General features: G+C 40.5%; 1 protein-coding gene and 1 long non-coding RNA gene across 2 annotated transcripts; both read left to right on the forward strand.

Moving 5' to 3' along the window:
• Positions 1-284: 284 nt before the first annotated feature.
• Positions 285-3988, forward strand: LOC124285485. Its single transcript, XR_006900829.1, has 3 exons — positions 285-404; positions 3045-3209; positions 3778-3988. It is a non-coding gene; the product is annotated as an uncharacterized LOC124285485 (long non-coding RNA).
• A 316-nt stretch (positions 3989-4304) lies between these two features.
• LOC124285495 lies at positions 4305-7712 on the forward strand. Its single transcript, XM_046721737.1, has 2 exons — positions 4305-4773; positions 5522-7712. The coding sequence occupies exons 1-2, from the start codon at positions 4350-4352 to the stop codon at positions 5944-5946; spliced, it is 849 nt and encodes a 282-aa protein (XP_046577693.1). The 5' UTR covers positions 4305-4349; the 3' UTR covers positions 5947-7712.
• The last annotated feature ends 11869 nt before the right edge of the window (positions 7713-19581 follow it).

Below are 19581 nucleotides of genomic sequence, written 5' to 3' on the forward strand. Positions count from 1 at the left end.
CATGTATATACATTTCAAAAAGCCTCGATAGACTTTATTTGGTAAAATAAAAATAGTAGGCCTATGGAGTGGTATATTAATCAAATGATGCGTGTCTTAGCACATGCGTCATGACACTCCGGTATTTAAACCTGTTGCCATGATTAGGGAAACATGTACGATATGCATGTCATGCATCTGCGATTTTATACAAGTACACGTGTTAGAAATTAGTTCTCACGATGAGTAAGTCACACGGGATGGGTGTTTCCTGGCTCTACCAAACAAGCCAGTCTGCGATCTGTGTACGCATGGTCTGATGACGTAGAACACAAGTGCCTTCATCTGTCAGAAAGTTAGCAGAAGCAGACGAGAATACTTAAAGTGTTATGCGACCGTGATACATTTTCCCGCAGACAGATCTGGTAGGTCAATACAGATTTCAAGATAGCATACTGAACGAAATAAGTAGTTTTACCGCCCTGCTCGGCCCAACTTGTTCCAAGGATATATTCTCCACGTAGAAGCCAACGGAAGCTAGGTTATCGTTAGGGTCTATATTTGGAACAAGTGTTCTTGAGGTAAACATAGCATTGTCTTGTTTGCAATATGCGTGGTCGCTCATGGAACTTGGAAGTCTTATCTAGGACAGTTAGTGTTTTGCGAATTTCCTGTGTATTATTGCGAGTCTTTATTTTTTTTCAAAGTCGATATTAACAAATATGATTTCTGACGTTCGTGTTTTCCTTTGCTAATCAGCAGTGACGGAAAGTTTTATGTTTTAGGGGTTAGGGTTTTTAGAAGGTTAATTTAACTCTTTAGGTGTTGTTGAATCACTGGCTGTTCAACAAACCCGTTGCTAGATTTCAGTATCTGTATGTGTGGACAAGTGTGGTGAGAAAGGCACGTGGTTATGGCGTTGGAATTTCCGGACTTAGCACATTAAGTGAAACCTGTTCCGTCGCCCGTCTCTGTATGGCTTGTCTATATGGGAAGAACGTGTAAGCCTCACTCTCTCACTTTCTGACAACAAAATTATTATATGAGGCATTATGACATCAGAAAAATATTACTCCATGCAAACAAAATTTACTCCATGCGCTAAATGTTTCCATTCTAATGTCCATTCGGAGAACGTCACCTGTTATAAATGTTATAACTATAAAGATAGCCGTCTCAGATTGTTTGTTTGTTGTTGAGCGCCTCATTTGAAAACATTTCAGCTCGATGACGGCGATATTCATATCATAGTCTGGACCAGAAAACTCCTGAGATTGAATACATGAGATTCGGTTCACTCAAATGAGATGACATGCAATTGGAAAAGTCACCGAACCCGATCACCCGACCAATTAAATCATTTAGACCCCTCTTACAAGCATATAATGTTTTTTTATTATGTGTTTCCAATACGAGATTATATCTTAATGAGTCACATATTTTTATTACGTCCAAAAGCATAACACTAAAACTGCATGAGCTATTTTACATTTAGCGCTATCAGGGGCGTAGCTACCATTATATACAAAACGCCCGGGCTTACACATGATTTTTGCTTAAAAGGTTGGACAAGCCCTCAATACTATCTAAATATAAAGCCTTGCAACCTATCGGGCTTACACGAAAAAAATTGGCTTGCTACTTGCCTGGCTATGATCCTATATCTAAGTGTTACTTATAAGTGAGTTAGTTTAATATTATTCCGCACTAAGCAATGAGAAACCAATGCAAGCGAGGTTTGAGAGATTTGAACCCAGTTTCGTAGATGTCCCTCCATTGGCTGTCTTAAAAGTTCCCCCATAACTGTTATGACGTCATCAATGGAGTCGAAATACCGAGCTGCCTCTGTTTGGGCTAGATGGAAGCCTGAGAGAGGTGAATGAGGTCGGCAGTGAAGGATCGATATTGGTGGATTGTTGCCATGGCAATATCATATGTCAACTGCCTTGGCGGAAGAGCACATCTTTTCTGAACCTGCTTCCCTCGGCATGCTGCGCTGGCGCTACAATGATCCAGGCAATGACTGCACAATGGCGGTCTCAACTGGCACACAAACATGGCGGACACACTCACTTTACAAAACTACCCAAAACGGGGGGTTAGAATTTGTTTAATCAATACTTTGGCTCTCCCTGCCACACTTTATCTCTGCTGTCAACGTCTTTAAAGTGCCATAGGAATGATCCTTCTCCCAAAGTGTTCATATCATTGCGTTTGGTGTTAGTCCTTTTCCTGCTAGACCGCCTCCGTGGTGTAGTGGTTAGAGCGTCCGCCCGGAGAGCGGAAGGTCGCGGGTTCGATCCCCGACCGCGTCATACCAAAAGACGTTAAAATATGGTACTTGTTGGTCCCTGTCTGGCGCTCGGCATTACTGGGTACAACAAGGACTTGTCGGCTCGGAGTCAGTATAATGTGTCTGAGTGGGGTATTCATGCTTCACTGCGGCGTGGTATCTCAGTGGGCTAGGACTATAAAACCAGCTTAAGTCTGGGCTAGTACAAGCAGCCGCACATACACATACACACGCATGCACGTCGTCATATGAGCGAAATATTCTCAAGCACGACGTTAAAGCCACTTTCACCTCACCTCACCTTTTCCTGCTAGTACTTGATCAATGCACTTTACTAAAATTGCCGAATTTCCAAAGGTCACAGAGCCCTGCTTATTTTACGGACTTCAGGTATTGTGGATATACCCTTATGATGCTATGTGATATCAACAATATTATTACATATTTCGCTTATACATGTACTTAATTTCATTCATGTTGAACCCTCGATTGTGACAATTTGTAATTTCAAATGGGAATACATATTACAAGAGCTTTTAGTCATGGGCAGATTATACTCTAATGAACTCTAATATGTTCCATGTAACTAATAAAGGAAACCTTTCTAACAACTAGTCCAAATAAGTCGTGGAGTAACTATCATACAATCATGTCTTTTCAAGCTTCTGTATTTTATCTGATGAAAACAATTAAGAGGTAGAATCTTATGGGGGTGTTCTATAAATGATGATGATGATGATAGTACAGACGTTTATTGCCTTATACCACCAAGAGAGGGCACGATGCCGATCCCACACATCCACCATCTGACCCAGGCGGTACCCCTGGCGCTTCTGTTCCTCCTGCTGCTGTTCATGGCCGCCTTCCTGGTGTACAAGTACAGCATGTTTTCCGGGAGCAAGGCCAAGTAGACGCTCGCACACGACCTTCTCTCATGGTGAGATGCAAACCTTCTGCTTAAGTGACTGGATTACTTTTTAATTTTTTTAAGAAATGCATTTTAAATATTGCATTAATTGACAAAAGCGATGGTCATACTGGAAGGTATCTGGTTAGATATCTCACATAATACTTCAGATTTGGTTAGATATCTCACATAATACTTCAGATTTGGTTAGATATCTCACATAATACTGCAGATTTGGTTAGATATCTCACATAATACTTCAGATTTGGACAGGGATAGATTTTTTTGAAAATCGGTTTTATTCATTTTCTCAAACTGTTACCACACGTTAGGTCACAGCAGCTGATGTATACGTTTGATTTGTTTTAGTGGTGCGATCGAGTAAAGAAATCGTTTTAGCTGTAACATTTGACGTGTTTTGAGCAAGGAAAAGCATTCATGTATTTGGGCCAAATGGTAGTATACATTTTGAGGTTAGAAAAAAAATCCCCAATTTTTCATCCTTAGTATAACATGTTGAATTTTGTGAAATCACAGTGCAGAGACGTTCTGGACAAACTGGTTTCCAGAATTAAATTTTGACTTGTGTCTATTTCAGATGACTTAAAGAACAAAGGACGCTCAGCTTTGATCTGACGTTTCCCCCCATTCGGACACGTTCACGAAACACCAGCGACAGTTTTGTTTTGTACACATAATTGGTATACGAACGATCTGGTTTGTACGGTTTTATTGGACTGCGAACAATGATGAAATGCAAAGCGATAGCTATGATGTAATTCAAGGAATATAAAAAGATGCGGAACTGATTTTGTGCATTATTTTTGCGAACCCACTTGTTATTAACTCATTGTATATACACACTGTTTCAAACTCTGAATCCGTCCTATTCCATTTCGGAAAATAATACATAATGCCTCTCGATACACGCCCTCTGTACACAATGTCACCAGAACGTATGTTATTTGCAGTACAACATGATTACCTTATCTTCTATCAACGTCTGTTATCGTACATCTTCTGAAACAGCTGTTGGTATTACACACTAATGACATGGACCTTATCTTATAGAAGGGCACGTGGACCGCACCACTGCTCATTTCGTTATCACATTACACGTAATTATCCAGGTAGGAGAGAGAGTACCTGAACACTGACGTGCTGTAAGTGATGTCGGATACCAGTATGGAAGATCGCTTGTTTCTTATACTGGTACTGGCGTTCCCCGTGGTCCACTGTCCCATTACATCTGTCTTTAACACAGATGGCGATACCGACAATGACTTGGGCAGCATCGCCTCCCATATCAACAGTCTTGAAGACCAGGTGTCTACACTACAGGAGCAGTTCGACTCCGAACTCAAGTCAGCCATGACGGATCTGGTTAGCGTGAGGAACGAGCTGACGCTGTGTCGAGATGGCCATGATAAACTCAGGACTGAGCTGAATGCCAAGTGTCAGATATTGAAGCTAGCGTCTGACGAACTGAATGTCACAAGATCAGAAATAACACGTTTAAAGGAAGAAAGCCGGGAAGTAAAAAACGCTTGTGTTGCTAATGCTCACTCACTTACGAATGTGTCGGAAATAGTTGGTAAGTGTGATTTCAGTATGGTTTATGTTCGGTCGAGTATGGGTGAGGTTGGGTGAGATTTAAGCAGTCGCAAAAATCGAGAACAAGGAGTGAGTGAGTATGGCTTTAACGATTGGGCTACCCTACCGCCTCCCTGAAACAAGGACTTACTTGGACAAAATGTTTATTAGGCTAAAAGAGATATTTTTCCGTAATCGGCACGTCAATCAGTTTAGTTGCCAATCAAAAATTGCACCTTTTCATATTTTTGGCGTTGTGTGAACTCAAGCATTCCCATAATATGAAATGCTGGATAACTGACAAGGTGGAATTCAGTGTGTGACAAGGTATGTTTGGTAGAAAAGTAAAACTAACTCAAAATATTGTCCTAGAGCACTCATTTTGAGAAGAAATATGCTCCAAATAGATTTCTTATAAACAAAGCAACATTCTCACTGGATTTCGTATTTAAAATGATGGTAAGAATACGATTGCAAACATGCATGGTTTGGTGTTGGAGTCTGTTTTCATTCCATTTCTACGATGTGGTTTCTTCACCTTCCCGTTATTAAGCACTTGTCATAATACTTTAGGTTGAATTTGTGTTGTTCATATAATGATATATCAATAATGATATTCAAAAGCTCATGACGTATGAACATCTCTCAAATGTTAGTAGTATGAAGTCAGATCTTCCATCCAACCATCAGGTTACCCTTTGAAAAATAAAATCTTGACATATATGACTTCTTCACCATTCTCTTTGCAGGTGCAATAAGTACAAACGTTTCATTTAAAGTTTCGTTATCACACGCCCTGCACCCTGTATACGACAAGGATGTTCTCAAATTTGACAAGGTTCGCGTGAACCTTGGAGGCCATTACCAGAAAGACACAGGAGTGTTCAGAGCACCGGCCAATGGTTCGTATATGTTATGGGCAAGCGTTAGACTTGCTGAACCCAACAGCTTCATCAACATCTACGCCCATAGCTACCACGGGGTCATTGGCCATGCTCATACGGAAACGTCAACCTCTGTAACACAGAACGTTGCCAATTTGCTGACGGTGACGTTCTTGAAGGTAGATGATGAGGTATGGTTCACCAAGGGTTCTGGATCTACCGTTATTCATGGAGATAAACGTGATTCCGTGACATCGACTTATGGTGGAGTTTTGTTGCGTCGGCATTAGCACATTGGAAATAAATCATCATCATAATGTCTTGCAAGCAAGAGGCAATGGTTAAATACATAAGGTAATCCGTAATCATCTTCAGATACAATTCTCCTCATTACCTACCTTGACGTATGAACCGTATCGGACGTTTTACTCCAGTGTAGTTGACAATAACGCCGTTAACGTCATAGCCGAAGTTTAACGCTGTGTGGATGACGATGACGTGTGGACCATAGCGGACATTTTACTCCTGTGTAGTTGACAACAACAACGTCGGTTACATCAAAGCCGATGGTTAAAGCTATGTGGATAACGATGACGTGTGGACCAAAGTCCGGTGTAGTTGACAATAACGCCGTTAACATCATAGCCGAAGTTCAACGCTGTGTGGATGACAAATGACGTGTGGACCAAAGTCCGGTGTAGTTCACAATAACGCCGTTAACGTCACAGCCGAAGTTTAACGCTGTGTGGATGACGATGACGTGTGAACCATAGCGGACGTTTTACCTATGTGTCGTTGACGTCACATTTGAAGAATGATGTGTCGTGTCTCGTATTAGATATCTTAAAGTAAGTGTGGACAACTTGACATCTGCAATCGGACAGATTACAACACAGATTACAAGGTCATGGTGAAGGTCAAAACAGAGGAAAGGACACTATTCTTAACTACATAATACCTTTTGATAATCTTCTTTGAGTCTGTTTCTACTTTTCCTTTAAGTTTAATCTATATACGACCTTGTGTTTAATTCCACACACCGACAGACGTAAAAATTATTACATATTTGCTCAAAGCTTATAGTTTTGGGACTACATTAATAGTAGATTAGATTCTTCGTCGTTGCAATAAACTGACGAACAAATTGAAGAACACACACCGGCTGGTTTGGAACTATTTCCAAAACACTATGACGAGGTCGTAAATATTTTGGAAAGTGTTGATAGTGACTTACAATTCAAACAGCTATATTGCCAGAACGTTCGGCTGTACAAAGCAGACCATCATCAGACTAAAGAGGCGCGCCAACCAGACTGACCAGGCATCTGGCAGTAACAAAAGTGGAAGAACGAGAGTGACCACTGCGCAAGCATTCGTGACAACTCGTGTTATTCCTGGACAAGCTCTCGGAGGTTAGGGAAAGGGGCGAGTGGTGACGAATGCCGGGCAAGATGACCATCACCTACGCATTTTGCATCTGCGCTCAGTGTCGTCATCATAAAAAATTCAACCAGACCACAAGGCTGGTTAGATGTAAATCTTGCCAGCCTTGACCAAAACTTACCTGCCCATAAAATATCTTCATATACATGTCGGGGCGGTCGGGCAGGCAGGTATTTCGAACGCTGCTGAATCGTCTACGGTGTCTCTGGTGATTTGGCAACACGTACACAATGTTGCACTTGTAATTAAGTCACAGTCAAAACACTTTTCAAAATATTTACGACCCTTTCGTTGTGTTTTGGAAAATAGACCAAAGGCACCAGATGTGTACTTACTTTTGTTCGTCAGTTTATTGCAACGACGAATAATATAATATACTGTCAAATTAAGAGGGGGAATATTACTTTTTGGGGTGATAATATTTGGGAGCCACGTTTTATGATTATAATTATACGGATTTAGAAAATGTTTATTCCCTTCACAGCGTGTTATGAATTTCTGTAAACAAGCCCTTTTTGTGCAAGCAGTTTAATGATGTGCACGTGAACATGGTCGGGGTTGAATTAAACATTTACAGTGATTCATGTCAGTGTGTTGCTGTAGATTTCAGTGATTTCAGTGATTGTCCTGATATTGTGTTAAACTCATGATCAATTACACGTTTTCTGACATATGACTACACACAGATGGCACTTTGGACTTCCTTGACAGGCGTGTGTGTGTGGCGTAGAAGGTACGAGCAGAAAGAATGGGGTGGAATGGAATGAACCAAGCAGACATTGATCGTTTTATTAAGGGTATGCCTCGTCGAATCTGGGATTGTCTTGAGAACAGAGGCGGATTCACGCGATAAGTATGTTTTTACACCGCCTTCTTGCAATATTCCAGCAATGTCAAGCCAGAAATGGGCTTCACGTTCTACCCACGTGGGGAATCGAACCCGGGTCTTCGGCGTGACGAGCAAACACTTTAAAAACTAGCGTATCTCTTTTTAGCAGTAAAACGCACGAAATCTCAAGGTGCGGAACACTGACTGCCATTTTGTATTGCTTTTATGTTATCCGTTTTGTAATCATACTATCTCTAACAAACAAAACCTCTGAGTCTGTTTTGATCCTTTACCTATAATGAGCAGTACCCGAGTTGACCACATATCTTCGGGCCAAAATGGCTAATAAATCCGATAATCGGCTGAAATACCAGCAATTTTGGAGACTCTTGGTTTGCCATGGTAACGAAAATACAAACAAAACAAAATCTGAATGCCAGGCGTTTATTAATCTTTACATACGTGATTTCTCCCTTCCCCCGACCTTCCAAGCTGATTTCAAGTTCCAAGGTTGATGAAAATGGATCTTTCTTTTCAATTTGAAACCAAACATGGACATAATCAAGTAGCTTTTACAGCACTGTGGGAATGTGCCATGTTTCCATTCAGCATGCTTCTAATACTCCTTACAACTGGTAGCATAACGGGTTCATTACAGAACGGATCAGTAATGCATTTGGGCACTCGCAATGTGACATTTTCCGTACCAATTGATTACATATGGCTTGGTGTCCGACTTGTGTTGGAATATTGGCATCTGTCTTCCGTCAACTGCCACCTGGAATGGAAACAAGGTGACGAGTACAGACCCAAGGAGGGTTGGTTGGTTTGTCGTATAACGTCGCACTCTGCAATATTCCAGCTATATGGCAGCGGTTTTTAAAAAATCGAGTCTGGACCAGACAATCCAGTGATCAACAGTATGAGCATCGATCTATGCAATTGGGATACGATGACATGTGTCAACTAAGTCAGCGAGCCTGATCACCCGAGTCCGTTAGTTGCCTCTTACGACAAGCATGGGTTGCTGAAGATCAATTCTAACCCGGATCTTCACGGGCACCAAAGATAAGGAATCAAAGAGTTAAACATGATCAGTTATATGTTTGCCATGGGTACCATGGTACAGGTACCATGGGACGTGAATACCAAGATAGTAATTTCGGGGCTACAGATAACGTGTTGGGTCATGGAGGTATGTACTCGCCTGTGTTCATCTCAATTGGGTATCCTAATTTTCCTTTGGGTAACCAAATACATTGTACCCACCTCACTCAAACTCAATTGGGTATTTTGCCATTTTCCATTAATTTATAAAATAAAATAAAGTTTAAATGTTAGTGTTTGTTATCTATATTTGATCTGTAATATGAGAAACGATAAGAAAGACTGCAAGTTGTCAAGTTCATGTCCTGTAACAGAACCTCTCAATATACCTCAGTTATTTTATCTATCCCCCGGTACGCAAGCTAAGATTTGACATTTTTGTGTGTATGCATGTAAGATCTCATTTATTGAGTACGTGTATTAACAAAACTTCAAGCGTAATTGTACGCAATTAGACTTAATAGGAATTGAGTTTTCACATAAATATTTGTGTAATTGACGGAGATACGCAGCTTATATGTTCCTCTGAATTTGTAATTAACATGAGGAACAAACTCAACTTACTTTAGTTTATGATATGTTTGACTGAATATTGGAAAATATCATCATTGATGTGATATAAAAAAGAACTGTATTCGACACTGAAAGAATACTTGGACATGGGTTTAGTTTGTATATTGTTTTTGTTCCAGTGAAAGATACAACTGCAGATGGGTTATCATATACATCGTATCTTTGTAGATGAATATATGCAGGCACTCACTTGGAACATTTTAACATCGGCTAAGGTCGTGTTGTAGCCAATTAATCTCTTACCCCAGTCTTTACTGAACTTAAAATATCACACGGAATACCCTAAGATTACCGTTTACAAACTGTTGCAGGAAAGGGTGCTGATACTATAGACATATTCACGGGCAAAAACTGTACGGGCAAATGAATGAATGAATGAATGAATGAATGAATAAATGAATGAACTAACTATAACTCGGTATATCCTTCTGATGAAATATTTGGACCACTGCGACCGGAAGCACCAAGTGTTTGCAAAATTAGAAAGCATGTGACTTTTTAACTACTGAATCTTTCACTCATTTAATTTACACTGAAAAGCGGTAGCAGTGAAAAGGTGAGTATGAACACCCCGGCCAAAGGTCACGTCGTGGACATGCGCAGAACGAGCGAGCTGATTGAGACTGGTCTTTCTTGGTGAAAATTTGATTGAAAGTCTTCTGTTAGATTAAAAACTACGTAGATATGCTCTAGATTTTAAATACCTATTTTCGAAAGCCTTTGGTAGCATAAATTATCTCTTACACCGATATTTCAAGTTATCTTTACTTCGTTTATACTTATGTAACTGCGAATATATTTTCGTTATATCAGATGTATTCTGAAAACTCAAAATGTCGAAGAAGGAATTATTTGGGAATACACTTTAATTAACGAAAACTTAATCCAGTTTACGAAAATATATTCAAAGTAACAAGTAACGAGTGAAAGCCGAAAGTCGCAAAATATATTTAATGCTTACGAAGTAGCATTATTAGGCTTTCGTAACTAAGAATGTGAAAAAGAAGACGCCATTGGTTGGTGCCGATCGAATAACTACACATACATATTACTAGTTAAAAAGCAAACATATACACCTTATGCTTCTGTGGCTAGCTATGTCTGATCCAAATTTGTACATTTGTTTTTAATTGTATGACTACATTGGGTCTTACACCCCTTTGAACAATGTTCCTGTAATATGTCAGCATGTCAGCATAAAGTGGGAGAAAAACCCGAAGTAACGAAGGTCAGAATTTTACCACTTCGGTAAAACCCATGAGTCGACCAACCTGGAAACATGACCAACTTGCATTGAAACTCACAATCATGGTTGTAAGCGTGTCCAGGGGACTATTTGTAATTGAAACGTTGGGACTGGTTAAGTTTACAAAGATGAACAGACAAAGGATGTTCGTTTCCTTTTCAACCAGACCATGTGTTTTATAATTACCCCTTCACATCCAAACTAAACATGTTGGTAACAGAGACACATATAAGTCTTAAAATGTTAAAATTGAATTTCATATATAATCTTCGTGTTTACCAACGCAATCAGCACACGAGCCATTACAACGTAAGGGTGATACAGAAACCCACCTCTTAGCCGGCGATTGAGTACTGGACATATATAATCTTCGTGTTTACCAACGCAATCAGCACACGAACCATTACAACGTAAGGGTGATACAGAAACCCACCTCATAGCCGGCGGTTGAGTACTGGACATATATAATCTTCGTGTTTACCAACGCAATCAGCACACGAACCATTACAACGTAAGGGTGATACAGAAACCCACCTCATAGCTGGCGGTTGAGTACTGGACATATATAATCTTCGTGTTTACCAACGCAATCAGCACACGAACCATTACAACGTAAAGGGTGATACAGAAACCCACCTCATAGCTGGCGGTTGAGTACTGGACATATATAATCTTCGTGTTTACCAACGCAATCAGCACACGAACCATTACAACGTAAAGGTGATACAGAAACCCACCTCTTAGCCGGCGGTTGAGTACTGGACATATATAATCTTCGTGTTTACCAACGCAATCAGCACACGAACCATTACAACGTAAGGGTGATACAGAAACCCACCTCATAGCTGGCGGTTGAGTACTGGACATATATAATCTTCGTGTTTACCAACGCAATCAGCACACGAACCATTACAACGTAAGGGTGATACAGAAACCCACCTCTTAGCCGGCGGTTGAGTACTGGACATATATAATCTTCGTGTTTACCAACGCAATCAGCACACGAGCCATTACAACGTAAGGGTGATACAGAAACCCACCTCATAGCTGGCGGTTGAGTACTGGACATATATAATCTTCGTGTTTACCAACGCAATCAGCACACGAACCATTACAACGTAAGGGTGATACAGAAACCCACCTCATAGCTGGCGGTTGAGTACTGGACATATATAATCTTCGTGTTTACCAACGCAATCAGCACACGAGCCATTACAACGTAAGGGTGATACAGAAACCCACCTTATAGCCGGCGGTTGAGTAGTTGACAGCATACTTAAATTTTTTTCCACTTTTGAAGGAAGATTTAACTTTCCGAGTCAACGAAAACCCCTTCTTGTTCACTTCACTCATGAAAGTGACCTTCTTTGAGAAGACCTTGAAAACATTACCGAGGAGAATGTTGTTTAGGCTATCTTGTACAGCCAAGGTACACCTGCAAGTAGAATTCAGTGTTAATAACTAAACGTTGATCATATCATTAGAATCAGTGACCCGAATGTTGGTGTGTTTGGAGGCAGGCTTCGCTTAAATATTCCACCTAGGAGTGAAACGGTATACCGCGGTATTTTGCCTTCTGTTCGGTGTAATCCAAAAATGCAATCCGCAAATTCGGTATTTTCGATTTTCGTACCGTTCTTCTTCCTGGTCATAAAATAAGAGTTTTGTTCATTCAATAAAAAGAAAGATTATGGGTTTTCCCATTTTATTAAACAATGTAAGGTTTGGCTTTTGTCAATTTTCTGCATTATGATTAGAACCGAACCGAACCGAAGGCCTTGTACCGCAATACGTACCGTACCGTAGTAAAAGCGTACCGTTTAACCCCTATTTTCACGTGATCAAAATCATTACTTCTGAAAACATGAAAGTCTTTGGCCAAAGATTAGTGTCTAAAATAAAAATCCCTTATCAAGAACCAAACGTACAATGACTGTTTGTTTCGACATGTCAGTATTTATTTGACAGGACATTGTGTATTGTGTACAACATATGTAATTATGTACATGGTGTTACCAATCAAACATCTTTAGATATCGATCAGCGAAATCATATTACAATCCAATCAATCTTAAGCAAAAGGAAACATATTTCAATATCAGATGGAGAGTTGTATTGATGTCAACTTTTTTATTATGAGGTAGCCCAGTGGTTAAAGCGTTCGCTCGTCATGCCGAAGGCCCGGGTTCGATTCCCGGATGGACAAGCGAGCTGATTAAAACTGGTCTCTCATGGTAAAAACGGTGTCGGACCTTTCGATTTTTATAAGGCTCAGGACGTCGACAAACGGTAAGCTTTGAAGTTCGGATGTTATTTTAGCACATGGCTAATCTCATGTGACGTGTTATTACAAGGCTGCTGGTTGATGGAAGTGAACACATCGCACACGGAAGCCGACCGTGTCAAAACATAATTGAAATAATCATAATGATGAACACATTTAACTACATGGGGATATATAATGAGAAGAAGCATGAACGTGTACATTTGATTTCGAAATGGCTAATGCTAAACTTGAACTTCCTACATCTCGTTGGTGCAATATGCCGGAGGACAAAGATAACCCTCGAAGAAGAAGAACCTGGAACGTCGTCTTCAAGAACGGAGACACCAGTTTCAAAATGGAATGTTAACTGTTAGACAGTTTGCTGATTCAGCGTCTCTTCTTTAGCATCTTTATTAAATTCATAATGTATTTGTATAAATGTGCATGTATATTTAAATTTTGTAATGTTTTGTAAAATGTAGCATGTTGTTACACGGTTAAAAAAAATCTATATAGTACCCCGTTACCACTCGTGGCTTACGCCTTCTATGTATTTTATGTGTTTTATATTTTAATGTTTGTATACTAAGTGAACTGAGACTGAAGTAAAACACTATCTTTATACATATATTTGGCTCGTTTTCTCATTAGGTGTGCTCTCATCCGCATAATCCGGACTATCCTCTTCTAACAACACGTAACGTTAACTGCTAAATTATCGAAACGGACGGGACGTCGACCATTTTTCTTCACTTATCCGTGAGGTTTGGACCGAAGGTCGACGTCTTGAGCCCTAACCGGTAAAAACTTGATTGAAGGGCTTAGTTGTAAACTCAATATTACTTTCTATGAGATTAAAAACTACGTACATGCATACGCTCTATATTTTAAGTACCTACTTACTAAGCACTTGGCAGCGTAAATTATCTCTTACACCGAAATTTCATGTTATTTTAATTGTTTGTTTAAGTGTGAGTATTTTCTCTTTACTTCAGTTATCATTTCGTAATTACGAATATATTTTCCATATTTCACATTTATTCTAAAATCTCCATAACACGCTTTCTGATGTAAAATGAAATCAATATATTGTTTGTTTATCAGCAATACAAAGCTATAATGATTACAATATGAACTATGGTCAATACAACATACTTACTTTCCGCCAAATCCTGAAACTGAAACGACACCTGTGAATGTTGATCCGTGCCGGAAATCACATGACAGAAAGATCAGAAGGTTATTCTGAAAATCAATAAAGAATATTGATTAATACACTGACAGTTTCTTGTTGAATTTGGACGTTTAACCCGGATTTTAACAGTTACTGTATTTCCTGATAGTTAAAGGAGAAGTATGTAATTCCAGAAGTGAGTGAATTTTGTTATACGCCGCACTCAGCAATATTCCAGCTATATAGCAGCCTGCAAATTCTCGAGTATGTACCAGATAATCCAGTGATCAACAACATGAGCATCGGTCTACGCAATTGGGATACGATGACGTGTGTCAACCAAGTCAGTGAGCCTGACCACCAGAACCCGTTAGTCGCCTCTTACAAGTATGGGTTACCGAAGATCAATTCTGACTCGGATCTTCACGGGTCCTGCGCAATTGGGAACCGATGACATGTGTCAACCAAGTCAGCGAGACTGACCACCAGAACCCGTTACTCGCTTCTTACGACAAACATGGGTTACTGAAGATCAATTCTAACTCGGATCTTCACGGGTCAGCTCTAGAAGTATACAGCAACAACGCATAATAGCAAGAAACGGTACTCTTACCTGAGCATTGTGTTCTACTCATTCTGACCAGCAAGAAACGGTACTCTTACCTGGGCATTGTTTTCTACTCATTCTAACCAGCAAGAAACGGTACTCTTCCTTGGGCATTGTTTTCTTCTCATTCTAACCAGCAAGAAACGGTACTCTTACTTGGGCATTGTTTTCTACTCATTCTAACCAGCAAGAAACGGTACTCTTACTTGGGCATTGTTTTCTACTCATTCTAACCAGCAAGAAACGGTACTCTTACCTGGGCATTGTTTTCTACTCATTCTAACCAGCAAGAAACGGTACTCTTACTTGGGCATTGTTTTCTACTCATTCTAACCAGCAAGAAACGGTAAAACTCAGTGAGTGAGTGAGTTTAGTTTTACGCCGCGTTTAGCAATATTTCAGCAATATCACGGTGGGGGACACCAGAAATGGGCTTCACACATTGCGCCCATGTGGGGAATCGAACCCGGGTCTTCAGCGTGACGAGCGAACGCTTTAACCACTAGGCTACCCCACCGCCCCTGCTAAAACTCAGTATTCACAACAATTGAAGTATTAGATTTCGAATCTTTCCAAATGTAAAGAAATAACTCCAGGACAGACATTATACAAATGATGATGGCGTCTTTGCTGTTGTACTCCATCATCATTTGACGTGTCATGTCCATTTGGGGCGGTGGGGTAGCTTAGTTGTTAAAGCGTTCGCTCGTCACGCCGAAGACCCGGGTTCGATTCCCCAAATGGGCACAATTTGTGAAACCCATTCCTGGTGTTCCCCGCCGTGATATTGCTGGAATATTGCTAAAAACGGCGTAAAACTAAACTCACTCACTCATACATTCACATCTTCTGGACCCGCTTCCGGATGCTCGCTTGCGCATGTCCGAACCATATAGGATAAGCCTCACGACGACGCTTTACTACATAAAGTAAATATAAGCACTCTACACTTGTTCGCTTAAGAGTGGAACTTGTAGAGAATAATAACATCTACCTCCACTAACCCACTTCATCATTATGATAGCTAGGTTCAGTTCTTTTCAGCCACTCCCATAGGCTCAGGTTTGCTGAGGACAATACCGCTTTAAATGCTTTAGACTTTACCGACAAATTCCACACCAACAATGATATATTTCTCACACACATTTAAAAGAAACACACATATTTAAAGGAATACTATTTGCAAATTTATTGTATAAGCATATTTTGTACGTACTTGCTGTGCCCACTTTGTTTGAGACCTGGTGCAGTTAACACCTGTTGTCCAGGTGCCGGTGTCCAGACAGGTGGACGTGTTGCTGAGTCCACACAGGCTGTAGCCCTCATTACACCTGTACACCGCCTCCGCCCCTGCATGTAGTCCAGACAAACTGACCAGCTTTCCATTGCCCACAGCTGGGGCCTCCGGACATACGTCTGAAACATGAGAGAAGGCCGGACACGTTTAACAAAGTCGTAGAACTACGACTACCGTTATCATGGGTAAGTGTAAAGGTCTTACGAACGTCTGAGTGTTTATCGATTTTTCGAAAGTTTTCCAAGATGGTGATTTATTTGAATTATATACACTGACGAGCAAGGAAATTTGAAATTTTGAAACGTCGAGCCAAAATCCAGAAGAGTCCAATAAAATGGTTGTAATTCCATCCCTCAAACACAATCAATCCGATTTCACTAGTGGTATCTACGAAGGTCTTACTTCCCGGACTGACCCAATCGTTTAAGCTGAGACCGTTTCGTCGGACGGAGCTCTGCGTTACGAAATGTCCGATTTGCCGACATTTCATGAACGGTGCGTGTTTTGTTACTATTTATCCAGTTCTAACCTTTAAAGGTCACATGCAACCAAAAAATCAAACATAATTAAAACACAATTATCACTTATTCATGACATATAATATACATTGCTGGTTATGAAAAAACATATAAACAAAATTATAAGCGTACAATCGCAAATCAAAAGTGCAATATTGTGTACTTGGGTTTACTTCCCAAGAAACGAAGCAGCCGGGATACCGAACCCAGTCAGAGCGGGTGGGTGTGCACTCAAGTGTAACGGCTGGTTCATTTGCAGATGCCCTCACGGCTCATTGTGTGTGTATATATAGAGATGTTGGGTTTTGTAAATACATACTCATTTTTGTGTATAACATTTTGCAATCAACAGACATCATAACATGTCATGTGTTCAAGTATCACACCTGCCTGTCTGTGTAATTTCATAATGTGACAGAGACCGAACTCGGGCCATAAATCAATACGTTTTGTTTATGGTGTATAGCCTGATTGGTGTTAAGTTCAAATTGCATGTGGTCAGTGATCGCAGTTGTGTATTGAATATTGTCATTTGCAGACAGGCAGGCAGACACACAGGTGTCATTTAAACAAGACATTGAGTTTTGTCTGTGACAACGACATATCTATATCACAGTTAGAAATTCTGTCAACGTTAAATATTGACATTGCTTTTAAGTATCGAACTGAGAAAGTGACACGGTAAGAAGAACGTGTGGTGAAATAGACAAATGAAATTATATAAACAGTTTATATACTGTCATAACATATAAAAAGCTCGCGCCTGTGAGATATCAACAAAGCACTAGGAAAATAGCTCACACCAAAGCCTTCACCGAGTATTCACCGGACAACCCGCTTCCAAGCTGCGCGAACCTATTTCACTGCGCACGTGCTATGAGCGCAGCCCAGCTGTTGAAACCAGTTTTCCCCAGAAAAGTCGGGGGAAAATTAGTGAATCGTTTGAACTCCGATTTCGCACGGTTTTTTTCATCGCGTTATTTTTCAACTTTATACGTTGAATTTGCATTTTTGATGATTTGTTTCGGTAAGTCCATACCGAAAGGTATCAGAATCTGCAAAGTTGTGTTTTACGTTGCATGTGACCTTTAAAGTAAGATCCACAAAAATAGAACCAGTTGTTTTTGAAATCGCATGAATGATGGATCTTTGTAACTGTTATTCCAGTTCTAACCATTTTCGTGAAGGTCCACGAGGTCGTACGACCAGCTTATTAAAAGTTGTTATCAATGACCTATCAAGAATATGGACCATTTTGCACATGCAGTACTGGCTGTCGGCATATGCCCCTGACATATCGACCACCACGGGCCAAAATGAATATCAACTGTATTGCCCGGCTACTAAACTGGTAAGTAATAGTTATTTCCATACTTTCCGAGGTGTGTGGCGGCCATACACCTACAGTTAGAACAAAGGTATCCCATGGCAACGAGCCACAAGGGAGGCGTAATGATAGAATACTCGCAAACGCTCGATACTTCAATAGACGGAGCCTAGTGTATTTTAGAGTTACGTCCCTTGATGTGGTATAATCAGCAATATTTCAGCCATATCGTGACCTAATGATGTGGTATACGATAAAAAGGTTATGATATGACAGTTTCCCTTTCGCCAGTCATATCAGCCCTCGCGGCGGTGGGGTAGCCTTCTGGTTAAAGCGTTTGCTCATTACGCCGAAGACCCGGGTTCGATTCCCCACATGGGTACACATTCTGGTGTCCCCCGCCGTGATATTGCTGGAATATTGCTAAAAGCGGCGTAAAACTAAACTCACTCACTCATATCAGCCCTCGACTACCATATCAGCCCTCGGGCGAAAGGAAAATATACGTAGAAGCCTCTTATTAGTAACCCATATTAGAACATCATGACTGTCACCATGATGTAAAGACTCCAAACAATACACATGTACAATAAATATTAAGGATTAAGCCCCCACTACAAACATTTGAAATCTGACAATTGGGGTACAATTGTGTGCCATGGCAGTCAGTGCCAGCATCTCCAGTTCATGTATCCCAACTGCTGGGATCTATGCTCATGCTGTTGATCACTGGATGGTCTGGTCCAGACTCGATTATTTACAGACCGCCGCCATGTAGCTGTAATATTGCTGAGTGTGGCGTAAGACTATAACTTAATCAATCAATTATGTATACCTATTATACATAATTGCATGGACGGTGGTTATTAAAGGCACATTGGCACACCAAATTTCTCTAAAAAAACATAGTGCAATTCTTAAATAAAACTAATTATCAGCCCTTAGGGAAGCTAGCATATACTGTAACAACTTGTGATTGAGGCCAGTTCGCTAAACACGACAAAACCGCGTGCGACATTTTTCGATGAACGGAGCAATCGTTTACACTCCATGTTCGCCTCGAAGTTTCAATTATCGCTTTCAGGCAAGTCGTAAGGGATAATCAGTCTTTTATTGCATCACTAGGGAGCTAAAATGAGTGCATGTGTCCCCAAAATATATAATATAGGCCAAAATATTGTCGAAAATGTGTGACATCGTGTCTTTAAACCTCACCTTTATACGACTCATCCTTGTAAACCACCGCTCCGCGTTCGTCATCACCAATTGTCTCGTTGAGCACTGACTCCAAGAGATAGCACGTTCTGTTTGGGTATGCAAAGAAGGGTTTTCTGGAAGCTACCGTGGTCGATGCACAGTCGAGAAGTGACTTTACCTCTGTGCTGCGGTCATGGGCCCTAATATGCTTCATTCCGTATTTGTGGAAATCTGACATTTTCAGTTGTTGTGATACGACAATTAATAAGTTTAGAAGAAGGACAATAAGGAATTGTACAACCATTCTGTCACCAGTCCTCAATGTGTTGTGTGTGAGCATT

This window comes from Haliotis rubra, unplaced genomic scaffold (genome assembly GCF_003918875.1).
Source record: "Haliotis rubra isolate DU_JTF1 unplaced genomic scaffold, ASM391887v1 Scf360, whole genome shotgun sequence".
Lineage (NCBI taxonomy): Eukaryota > Metazoa > Mollusca > Gastropoda > Lepetellida > Haliotidae > Haliotis > Haliotis rubra.

What these genes read in the sequence shown, in the direction of transcription:
- LOC124285495 (XM_046721737.1), top strand. Translation starts at nt 4,350, where the DNA reads ATGTCGGATACCAGTATGGAAGATCGCTTGTTTCTTATACTGGTACTG. An exon ending in GAATGTGTCGGAAATAGTTG is followed by an intron (nt 4,774 to 5,521) that starts GTAAGTGTGATT and finishes TTCTCTTTGCAG; the next exon opens with GTGCAATAAGTACAAACGTT.